General features: G+C 54.3%; 3 protein-coding genes across 3 annotated transcripts; all 3 read left to right on the forward strand.

Moving 5' to 3' along the window:
* Nucleotides 1–6352: 6352 nt before the first annotated feature.
* Nucleotides 6353–7538, forward strand: CCMA1212_000589 (uncharacterized protein; the record flags this gene model as incomplete). The annotated part of the gene is made up of 2 exons (XM_073698050.1): nucleotides 6353–6958; nucleotides 7020–7538. Coding segments are annotated over 2 exons (1125 nt in total), but the record flags the coding sequence as incomplete, so codon positions are not given.
* A 699-nt stretch (nucleotides 7539–8237) lies between these two features.
* Nucleotides 8238–8447, forward strand: CCMA1212_000590 (uncharacterized protein; the record flags this gene model as incomplete). The annotated part of the gene is made up of 1 exon (XM_073698051.1): nucleotides 8238–8447. The coding sequence occupies one exon, from the start codon at nucleotides 8238–8240 to the stop codon at nucleotides 8445–8447; it is 210 nt and encodes a 69-aa protein (XP_073563073.1).
* A 771-nt stretch (nucleotides 8448–9218) lies between these two features.
* On the forward strand, nucleotides 9219–10781 carry CCMA1212_000591 (Glutaryl-CoA dehydrogenase; the record flags this gene model as incomplete). Its single annotated transcript, XM_073698052.1, has 4 exons — nucleotides 9219–9227; nucleotides 9332–9542; nucleotides 9630–10655; nucleotides 10735–10781. 4 exons carry the CDS (start codon nucleotides 9219–9221, stop codon nucleotides 10779–10781), a joined length of 1293 nt encoding a protein of 430 aa, XP_073563544.1.
* Between the last annotated feature and the right edge of the window lie 1284 nt (nucleotides 10782–12065).

The raw sequence follows: 12065 nt of genomic DNA on the forward strand, positions 1-12065 counted from the left end.
GCGGCAGCAGCAGCAGCAGCGAGCAGGGCGTCTGGACAGGCGCTGGCTGCGGTTGTAAGAGCTACCAATTGAGCGATGCTGTGCGGGTTGCTGTTGGATCGATGGGGGGGACAGAGATTTGGTGTGGTTTGGTCGGTCTGTTCTGGCTGAGAGCAGAGCAGAGCAGTGGCAGTGATGGATTGGATTGCAGGTTCGGTTGGTGCAGGAGATTGGGCAGAGACGCTGGACAGCGCAAGGACTGGGCGAGGGAGAGACGGGCCTGGCGCTCCGACCCACTGAGAGCGGACGCTGGGGGATGACGAAGGGCCCCGGGCCGGGGGGGACGAGGGACGCTGCAGCGGGCAGAGACGCCTGGAAGCGCAGGGAGGTTCAGGGCCCTGGGCCGCTGTCTGCTGGTCTGTGTCTTGGTGTGTCTGGGCGGGTTGGTGGGTGCTTTGGGGGCCGGTCTGAATTGGACAGTAGTGCGGTGCTTGACAGGTGCACGCAATCAAGGGGACTGGACCTGGACGCAGACGAAGAGGGAAAAAAAAAAGAAAAGAAAAAACACCACGGCAATCGACCAAGTCCAGAGAATCAATGGGAGAAAAAAACCAGCAACCAGCGCTCACGCTCGATCCGGGCCAATGTTCCGTCGGACTTCCAAGCTCGCGGCGTGGAAATTTCGAAATGACAGTGGCGGGTTCGTCGTTGTCTCCGGGCTGCGCTAATGGGGGGGCCACAAGGGGGTTGGCAGCGGAAATGGGCGACAAAATTGGATCAGAGAATGGATCAGCGATGGGATCAGTTGAAACCTGGGAAGAGCCTCCATCTTGATGAATTGCACCAGCTCATAGACTAATACACAGCAAGACCCGAATCAACACGCTTTGGAGGGCCACGATTTTGTTGTTGGTAAGTATGTAATGTACTTTGAAGTGTCTCTAGCTCAGAGGCACGGAGACTCTGCTGTGCCCTGCTCTGCTTTTGCTTCTGCTTCTGCTGCTTCTCCCTTGCTGCTACGATACAGACATACATACATACATAATACAGCGGGCGGCCGCTCAGTGGTAGGTGGAGATTTGATTTGATGCGACAGCACAGGACACGGCTCTTGAGGAGGTTGATGACAACAGGCACCGCTGCGTTGCTCCTCCAGCACGCCAAACGGGACCAATCGACACCCCCGAGCCAGTTGTGAGTGCGACCGAGCAGATCGATGCGGAGCCCTGGTTCAGCTGGCTCGACCCGAGGCAGTGCTCGAACTGGTGACGGAGTGCATGGCACGATTCGACTCCATCGTGGCCCCCCAGCCTGCGTGCCACGGCAGACGCGCAGCACCAGAGCATGCACTCCATATTCCGTACATGTACTCTATACCTTTACTGACTGCATTGCGAGCTGCTGCTTGTATACCTATACAGTACGGATCAATGCCCGGCAGCGGTCCCGACGACTGGACCCTGGAAGCAGCCCGGCGGAAGCGAGAGCAGTTGATGTTGAACCGTGTCGTTGACTCGCAGAAACAATGATTGACAGGAGGCTCCGACCTTTGCTGGTGCTCGCTGGCTTCATCATTACAGCCTCCGTTGCCAACTGATTTACTCCTACATAGATAGCCCTTGTTGATGCCGGCGCCGTTCCGTTCATGCATGCACATGCAATGACATCAAACCGTTCCACCTCGACCGGTGGCAAGCAAACAAACCTTGGAAGTCGACAAAGACACAAATGGCACGGTCAATTCCTCATGCAGAAACTCTCGACGGAACGGTGCCATTCGTCCTTCGTTTCGAGCACAGCAGCTTGAGCAGGTAATACCGCTGTACAAGAGATGAAACCAGGCTGACTAAGAATCAGTTCAGCCGGTCAACAGGAAAAAGAAAGGGAAGCTTGACAGAAAGCTGAGGAAATCAATCGACGAGCTGCGTGCGACGAGCCACATCACATCCATCACATGCAGCCTCTGGACGGCCGAACATGCGCTGTCCAGAGGCTTCCATCCCAGCCGAGATGCCGTTCGTTATGTCTTCGTCGGTCGTTACGAACACTCTCATGCTTCCTCCCTAAAGCTCCCTCTTCTCCTCTCTCCCCTGAGCGTCGCTGCTTGGCGCCCAAACGGCGATATGGTAGCATGAGGATTTGTCGGAGGATACGAACCACAACCGCGTCCGTCCATCCATCCAGTCTCTCTCTCCATCGTTCGTAATTCCGGCCACCTCTTAACAGAAATTCACAGGAGGGTAAAAATAGGTGCGCGGCCTGTCAGCACTGCCTCCCCCCCCCTGTCATATTAAAGAGCCCATGCCGGCCGAAACGTGCCGGGACCAGCGCATAAACGCTCGACTGGTAATATCTTGGCAGACCAGTGCACAACCGCGCTCAGCCCCCCCTCTGCGAGATTCCGTCTCTCTCTCTCTCACGCTCACTCGCCCATCGGATCCTCAAAGTTCTTTCTCCATAGGGCGAACTCTCTTATTTCTACCCTTTGCACGACCGGGTATACAATCCTTGCCGTGAATTTTCATCTCCGTGCTAATCCTCGCATCGAAATCCGTGTCATTCTAGAAGAACTGGGGAACCCATCAAAAGCACTAAGAAAAAGAAAAGAGAGTGCCTAATATGAAAAGAACAAACAGGTACCCATCCAAATACTTTGCAGGAAGGGAGAAAATAGAGAACTGTGCTTAAAAGAAAAGCAAAATTGAAGCTTCTTCTTTGGGCCGTAGCCGTCGCGAACCCATGTCACACTGCCTGCTTCAAGAAAGGGTACCTCTTCCGTGCACACGGATGATGATGATGTTTGATTCTCCTGTAGCAAAAAGCTCCTGAGGGGGGAGCAGCCTCAGGTTGCTTTACTCGAGCAACTCGCGCGGGAGCTGAATTATCAATAGACCAACCCACCATTGAGGCATGTTTCAGAACCCCTTTTACGCGTGTCTTCACATATAACACCACACGTGTATCCTGACCGAGTGTACCCGTAGGTGTCGCCAAGTTTCTCGACTTCGGCTCAGACGAGTAAAATGGTAATACTTTACAGTACATGTCATCACGGCCTACGCATCAGGTGCTTCCAAAAAATTAATGTTCACTTGAAACAATTGAGCTTCTTGATTGAGAGACACTGGTAAAATACTTCAAGTGCCTGGTCGGAGTACAGAGGAGAGGTAAGGCAAGTGATTCTGAACGCCATGCGTCATCATCGTCATCATCGCTCATGTCGATCGTCTTAACACAGCCCACGACAAAAGAAAGGCTTCTCGTGCCACAGGGTTCTAGAGCGAGCAATTCAGGGGATGTGCAGAGGCCGTTTCATTTCTACATGTAATATCATGGTTCATCATCTTATGAAGTGTTTGGCAGCTTGATGCTCTTGACGACTAGGAGATGCACAGACTCCACGGAAATAGTACGAGTTGCAGCTCGTAATCAAACTTGGGGGTTATACCCAAAAAACTGCAAAGATCCGAAAAGGACCAACAACTGTGCCCTCAATATCCCATGCACTGCCTTCAAAGTAGATTCTCTCTTTCTTCAGGCGCTGGTTAACAGTTTTGTCCCTTTACTTTCCTTTCTTGTCCATTGCCTTCCTCGTTCCTATCGCCTCAATGCTGCGAGTTTCTCTCACAATGGTGTACTTCGCATCTACCCTAGAAAACAGCAATCATCAAAAATCCCAAGTCCTCGATATGCCACGCACAAACCGACCATCCTTATGCAAGACGCCCTTTCTTACTTATTTCACACATATCTCGCCATCTACAGATATTGTGTCCTTGAACATTGTTCGAGCTTTATTCTGATTCTCGATGTGACCCGATTACTGCTCTCCGAATCTGGCTAGACTAGACTCCTGAGCTACTGTCAAACTCCCATCTCATCAGCCAGCGATTGATACATTTACCTAACAGATCCATCCTCTTCCTCTTGGCCCATTCGTTTCTTCAAAGCTAGAGAATCGAGCAACCGACAGCATCTTTCCTGGTCATCAAACTGGAAACTCTGAAATTCTCCAAACATCCACGTTCACAATGGCAATGAATACCAGAAAAGCGTTTCGCAATGATGGCTGCCTCCTCAGGAACCGCCATCATGGAGGTCACAGACACGGAGAAATCTGCAGCCCACCTGCCATCGACCTTGAATGTAGAGGCCTTTAATTCTGGGAAGATCTAGGGCTCCAGTCAAGATACAATCCACCGAGGTGGCCGCAGTCGAAACGGTAGTTCACAACAGGTCAAGTCTTCTTCCAAGCATTCGTCTCGTGAGTTGGCCCCCATCGAGTCACCGGCCAGTCTAGGTGGGATTTCTCTTGCTTATATCTACAGCCCTCTTGCGACTTCCATCGTGGCTCCCGAGCTGCCAGATATTGCGGCAAGATAATCCAGCATCGAATCCGACACTGTCTTGGCCTTGGCCTTGACCACCCATCTCCTGGCCTGGGCACTCGGCCATCCCGCCTTCGCCCCTTTACCAGAGATTTATGGCTGCCGGTGGATGATAAACATCGAGCAGCATCTTCCCTGCGTTCAGCACTGCTTCCATCTCTGCCAGAGCCTCGGGCGAGCTGAATGCTTTCGATTTCTGGCTGGAATAGGAGCGTCAACCCCGATTACCATTGCCGGAGCGTTCATAGCCAACCTCTTCATTTTGCAGCATCGTTTGCAGGATCGGGCTCCTGCCAGCGCTATATATTGCTTGAGCTTGCTGTTCGCCCCCCCCCCCCCCNCGCATGGTCCCATCATGGGAGGATATCTGACCCGGACGTCGGAGCCCGGTATGGCTTCGTTCTGACGGCCGCTCTTGGTGCCGCTGCCCTAGCCCTCAGCATGCTGCTTATACCGGAGACCGACCACACTCTGATCCAGTCCAGCCGTGGCTCGCAGCAGAGAGCATGGCTGGGACTTTGGAACAGATAGGGTAGCACAGCTTCCCACTCCACTGACGGGGTCGGCTAAAGAAGCGGCCACACGTCCTTTGATGTGCTTCTCACGAAAAGCCCCATCCGCCTCATCATGACTTTCTCCGGGTTACTGTTTTGTAACTGGATGCCGATAAGACACCAATAGGACGTTTCTGACGATATTTGGTGACATACACGGATTCAAGCCCGGCCCAACGGGTCTGTTGAACATAGGAGGAGGCTTTTTGGGAGCTATATACAGCAGCATGGGGCGGATGGGTTGGGATACGGTCTATCATAACGTGAGTGCAAAAGTGACGCCTCTCGCGAGACTTCCAAACTAACAGGAACAAGGAAGCTGCCATTGATTTGACCAAGAGGAATGACGAAGTCCCCAAGCCGGGTTTTCGAATGCCTGGAATGCTTCTCGCTTCTGTTGCCGTTCGCGCTGGCAACTTCTTCGCTTCTTCGCTACTCGCCTTCGGCATACCCCTTTTCGCCCCACAGATGACCGAGGTGATGGGCCTGGGGGGAGCACACTCTTTGCTTGGCGGGCTGAGCATCGCAATTGGCATTCCGCTGCCTCTGCGTGTGCATTTCCAGGGGAGAGAGGATCCGAGCCCGGAGCAACTTCGAACGACTGAGACTGAGGGGCCAAGGTGAAATTATGAGTGTGGTTGACGCGTCTAGATATACAACAGATACCAGACCTCGTGTCTCCTGGATTTGTCTAGTTGGATAGAACTGCTTCAAAAACATCAAGTAGAGGACGGAATGAGCTATGAAGGTGGAGGAGCACCACCGCATACGGGGGGACTCTGGTGGGTGGCAGCTATTGCATGTCTAGAAGCTGGACATCATATCGATGTTTGGCCATCGGGTACTCGCTGGAATGCCCGTTTCCATGTGCTTTTAGCTACAGCACTGCCAGAGAATCATGATTCGAATACTCCATGCGTATATCTACGGAGTTTAGCATTGCTTATGCCGGTGCCAAGTAGATTCCCACGGCATTATGGGATCGTATTGCTTACTCATCCCCTCTCATTCGAAGCGAGTGAGACGTTCGGCCATGCATCGCGACTCTTCTCCACAATCTACATGTCATTGTCCATGAATCTCGTCCGAGGCTTACGAGCAAAGGCAAAGCTGACTTCCTATCCAAGGAACAATGAAGCGGGGATCCCAGCGAGTTCATGCTTGTCAGACTTGTCGAAGACGAAAAATAAAGGCAAGAGAACCATGCAAGCGTGATCTGAAGAGACGGGGACGAGAGGCAATGGTCAACTGAACTGACTGGGGTCCGGTGTGACAACAAGCTACCCAGCTGTACTCAATGCACGAGATTGAGGAAGAAGTGTCCCGGATCTAGTGAAGGACTCATATTTATCCATAGTGTTAACGGCAAGTCAACCTTGATCATGAGGCACCCGCGTCTCCTTGTTAATAATCCACCAAGACTCCCAACAGCATCAGCAGCTTGCTTGCCGCCTTCGAGACGATAGAGCGGCAAGCTCTTCTTCTTTGAGCTTGAAACGCGCGCGCATATGGTGTATTGAGAAGTTACAAACACCAATTCCTGATACGCTGCCTGACATTGGCGGTGGTGCGCACGGAGTCATCTCTCGCCTCGCTGTCGAGATTGGATCCAATCACTTATCCCCATGGACGCCTCACCCATGGCTTCTTTCCGTTCCCCCGCTTGCGCTTTCGTCGGATATTCAATCAACAATGCTCCTACCGCTTCAGGCCATAAAGATGGCCTTCAAGGCCCTCGTTGAGCATGATGCAAAGCTGAGAGCGGAAGCGTATCGATACTACTCCAGCGGCCTGAAGCGTCACCAGGCTCAGCTTCATCAGATCGGCCCATGGCAGAAGGGCCAGCGCCTTGCTTCCATTCTCAACCTTCTTCTCATGTCAATGGCACTGCTGGAGTTTGAGATGATGGCTCCTCTTGCTGCCGATTCCTGGTTCCCACATGCTTATGGCGCGCTGGGCCTCCTGGAACAAGTTGGGCCTGAGGGCTGCCAGGAGTCGCCATTCTTCGAAATCTTCTGGCAGTTGCGATTCTTCATGGTGAGTACTGTGTATCTTACTGATTATCCGAATTGTCACATGGAAGCTCACCTCTCCATAGTCTTACGTGCCACTGTCTAGTCGCAAGATGACATTCCTTGGATCGCAACCCTGGATGGAGATACCCTTTCGACGCCGCGGCAAAACCCATTTTGACTGCGTTATTGACACTCTTCTTCTTGATGATTCACAACCGAGATTGTGGGACATTTCGGTCATCAACCCTAGACAACGGCGAACAGTCGATGAGAGATTGGGACACGGACAAGGAGAATTCAAGTCCTCCTGTCCAAGCGAACTTGCCGATCACGAGCGCATGATTCGAGTCCTCATCAACGTACGAGAGCTCGTTTCAGCTTGCACACTCAGTTCTGGTCCAGAGACTCAGGAAATTCCGTCAATGGCCGTCCTTTCAGATTCCAAGCACTTGATGAATCAACCGTGCCTGCCGTTCAACGTTGGGCTGCAAGTCACGGCCGCAGCAGGCCTGGTAGCTCGATATGCGTTGGATTCTGTACAGAGACAAGAGGCGGCAATGCTGTATGCCGACTGGCGCGGCCGGTTTGCTTTGACATGTTAGTCAACTGCAGTCATTTCACAGGCGTCCACCTAGCATTCGTTTTTGAGCCATTGCCAGAAGCAAGTCAGAAGTCCTGGGTATTCTCAGAGCCATTCTGCTTTGTAGGGAACGGGCAGTTGGAAAGGCATGAGCTTCTGGTGAGTGGCTGCCTCGCAGGGACTGCACGTGGCCATATCCGTGCTCTGAGCCCTGAATTGACTCTCTTGACGTTCTACTAACTACCTCACCTAGTACAGCTCATCATCACGTCGAGTCTGCTCAAGGGCAGCTATTCATGATCGACTGCTTCTCATTCGCGCGCACTCCTTACCAACCTGCCCGAGCGACCCTCATCGTACGCCTCGAAGATGAACAATAACTCGATCGAATCCCCTGAGTCGCCGGCTCCATCATCCAGTCAGTGCTACTCTTTGCCGAAACAAGCCCTATCGTTTGGTAGCCAGGACGAGACGAGCCCATCACCGAGCGGCCACCCCTTCTCCGGAGATCGAGGACTGCCAAGATCGAACTCTATACAAACGTCACAGCTGTGGCCGCCCAGCCGGGAAGGCTCGGCTGTCCTTGTTCACGACTGCATGATATCGTGTCCGGACTTGAATCATCCTGCAAGGCAACGCTGGGTAAACCATGGTCTACCTTGTACTCTTCATCAGCTTACAGTAGCTGCAGAAGCTAACGATAGATGGTGGATAAAGGGAAATGCACGCGAAATGGGAGGCTGGCAACGTCGCTGCTCTCGCTCTCAGCCGACGACACCACCGTGTTTTCGCGAACGCATGGCCCTCCGGTTCCGTCGCCGCCGCCCCTGGGAATCCCCCAGGACGTTTCGAGGCTGCACAGCCGCAGAGCTCGACATTCCGAGATTTCAAGACGGGCGGGAGCGAAGAAGAAGAGCGCGAGGGTCACTAGAGAGGCACAGTCCTTCCGATATCGGGAGTCCTCGCCAGAGCCCTCTTGCAGGAGCCAAGGCAGCAAGCCCGTTGGTCGCGGCCGGAATCATGTTGGCCACGGCTGAGCTGGACAGGCTGAGTCGCGGTGAAAGGAGGGACGAGGGGGAAGACGTCTGTTTATGGTCAGACGGTCGAGCCTTGGACTGAGTGTGGGGGTGCAGACATGTTACAACTATCCATGCTGTTTGTGAAGACAGCTCAGTATTATTACATGTAAGAGTAGAGTAGAGCTTTGACGGCATTGATAAACGGTATTACCTTTCCCATGCCGAGGTCTCTATATGTTGGGAATGGCCCTTTAGTCTATGGGCGTTTGCGATTGATCTCTTCACCCTTTCTTACACGAACTCACCTGCGAAGTTCATACATAATGGCGGCGGTCTCCCTTTCAATTCGCCTACCTGTGACACCATGATTTCTCCCAAGATCTTCCACTTTCAGCATGCAGTCGATTACGCTCTTACTAGTACCTACTAAGGCAATCCCTCGGAGTCCCCCCTCAAGCGGCGCATCATGTGCCGTGGCGGCAGTGGAGATGCCCAAGAGGCCGGAGGCTGGAGGGCATTGCAAAGGCTGCGATTGGGCCGGGTTTCATCGGATTAGCGCCTCGGTCCTAGTGGTTGCAAGGCGCGAACAAGTCTGGGGAAGCTCCATTCGACGTTCCGAGATTTGTCTCTGAATCGAGAATCGACTCCCCGTTGCCGACGGTCAGCCGAGGCGTGCCTGGGCGATGGCGGCTGTTGTTCCTTGCTGCTGCTAGTACATAACACGCAGCTCGTGCCTCTCTTTGGACTTTCTTTGTGCATTGGGTCATGCCAATTCTCCCTCCTCTCCCCCCACTAGGACGGACCTGAGCGATTGATGATGCTGCGACAGTCCTTCAGGGCCTTTGCCCGCACGGCTTCCGTCAGCCGGGCTGCGGCCGCGAGGAGCTACGCCACGTTCAACTGGGAGGATCCTCTCAATGCGAAGAACTTGTTTACTGAGGACGAGCTGGCCATAGCAGAAACCGCCGAGCGGTACTGCCAGGAGCGGCTACAGCCCAGGGTCCTGCGTATGGCTTTTTCTCCTCGTCATCATGATCAAACATCAGACCCAACTTGACTCGCTGACTTGTCTCCTGCTTGCTTTGCTTCCACAGAGGCCTACCGCGACGAACACTATGACGCCAAGATCCTCGAGGAAATGGGCGAGCTCGGCCTGCTGGGCTCCAGCATCAAGGGTTACGGATGCGCCGGCGTGTCCTCGGTGGCCGGCGGCCTCATAACGCGAGCGGTCGAGCGAGTCGATAGCGGCTACCGGTCGGGCATGTCGGTGCAGTCGTCGCTCGTCATGGGCGGCATCTACGAGTTCGGCACCGAGGAGCAGAAGGAGAGGTTCCTCCCGGAGATGGCCAGGGGCAAGCTGATTGGCGCCTTTGGCCTGACGGAGCCGAACCACGGCAGCGACCCGGGCAGCATGGAGAGCGTCGCGAGGCCGCACCCGACCAGGAAGGGATACTACTCGCTCAGCGGGGCCAAGACGTGGATCACCAACAGCCCGATTGCCGACGTGCTGCTGGTCTGGGCCAAGCTGCAGGAGACGGGCAAGATCAAGGGCTTCCTGGTCGAGAGGAAGGACTGCCCGCCGGGGACGCTGCAGACGCCCGCCATCAAGGACAAGAACGGGCTGCGAGCGTCCATCACGGGCATGATCCAGATGGACGAGGTGCCGGTGCCCGAGGCCAACATGTTCCCCGACGTCGAGGGCCTCAAGGGCCCCTTTAGCTGCCTCAACAGCGCGCGGTACGGCATCTCGCTGGGCGTCATGGGCGCCCTCGAGGACGCCATCGCCAGGGCGCGCACGTACGCGCTGGAGCGCAAGCAGTTCAAGGGCAACCCCCTGGCGCGGTACCAGCTGATCCAGAAGAAGCTCGCCGACGCCGTCACGGACGCCGCGTACGGGACCCTGGCGGCGGTGCAGGTGGGCAGGCTCAAGGACGAGGGCAAGGTGACGCCCGAGATGATCAGCATGGTCAAGCGGCAGAACTGCGACGCGGCGCTGCGCAACGTCCGCGTGCTGCAGGAGATTTTTGGGGGCAACGCCGTGAGCGACGAGTATCACATTGGGAGGCATGTGGCCAACCTGTTTGTGACGCAGACGTACGAGGGACAGAGCGATATTCACAGTGAGTCTTTTTTCTCCATTGCTCCCCGACGGCTATTTTGCGTGGAAGTGTGTTGCTAACGGAGGGGGGGCGTGTCTAGGTTTGATTTTGGGCAGGGCGATTACCGGGATCCAGGCCTTTGTGTAGAACGATATCCTTGCCATAGACGAACATGATGAAGATGAACGTAATAGAACGAGAAACATGCTTGATCTTGGTAGCTTTTGTTGGTGTTGATGATGAGTTGGTGTTTGTCTACGCCCAGTGTCACCCACGGCAGCACCATCACAACCTCCGAGTCCTGTGGTTCCTGCCTGTCAAGGCTCACGAGACCCGAGTATGTCCTTCTTGGTAGCCATGTGAAGCCTCGTGAGAATCAACGGCCGCGGGGTGCCGCGAGATGCCGGGTGCGACCAACGAGTTGAACCTGATGCCACTGTGTTCCTGCATCCCCTCTACATCGGATACATGAGCAGGTTGTTTGGACTATCAAGGGTTCTGGTGGCGGTTCGCATTAGAAATACTGAGTAGAGTGCCTGGCATCGCAACCACTTTTGCCTCTACGAGCGGGATATAAGGCAAAACCAGGTATCTATATTGTGGCTGAGCTTGACACTGACAGGTACGGTAGTCATTGATATACGGGCCATCACGGTGCGTCTCGTGGCAACGGTACGCAGTATTAGCCCTTCAAGGTGCTGCCGTTGTGCTTGTACCAGCTTATCAGAGTCACGATATGGCCTGCACCGGCCCGTCGAAAGCCAGCGAAGGACATGGATGGGATCAATGGCAAAATCAGTTTTTGGGCCGTCACGGGGGAGCCACAAAATCCCCAGCGAGCCAAAAGGGCAGACAGAGTCCCCTCGCCGCTATCGCTGGTTGCGTGCAAATCCGGTGCAGGCCCGTTAGTGTCCGGGTCACACGGTCCCCCCAGGAGGAAGCACAGGCTTTTGCAGTGGCGGTGTCTTTGCCAAGGGCCACCACGCACGGTACGGAAGGGAGAGATGGGTACTTTTCTGGCTGGTACAGAGGCTGAGAAAGAAGTGAAGAAAAGATGAGAAAAAGCCGGGCGTGGTACAAAGAGTGGCTGTTCACAGAGAGGCTTGTGTGTGTGTGTTGTGCTCCTCTGTGTGTGTGTGTGTGTGTGGGTGTGTCTGTCAAGCCAACCTGGACGGTCCGCTCTTTTTTTCCTCTCCCCCATAAGGTGGCCAGTGGCTACAGCGAGGATTACTACTACCTAATACATACTAACCGGAACCTAGCACCTCCTGCTAGACTTCCTGTACTAATTTTGCCCGACTGTGCCTCTTTCTCTTCTCTTCCTTTCCAACCCCTCCACTTGGACTTGGACATACTACCAAATCCACCACCATCCGACATCACAGGGAACTCGCAACTCCCGCTCGCAGAAAGAAAGCATCTTCCTAGTGC

This window comes from Trichoderma ghanense (assembly GCF_004382785.1).
Source record: "Trichoderma ghanense strain CCMA-1212 chromosome Unknown scaffold_0, whole genome shotgun sequence".
NCBI classification, from domain to species: Eukaryota; Fungi; Ascomycota; class Sordariomycetes; order Hypocreales; family Hypocreaceae; genus Trichoderma; species Trichoderma ghanense.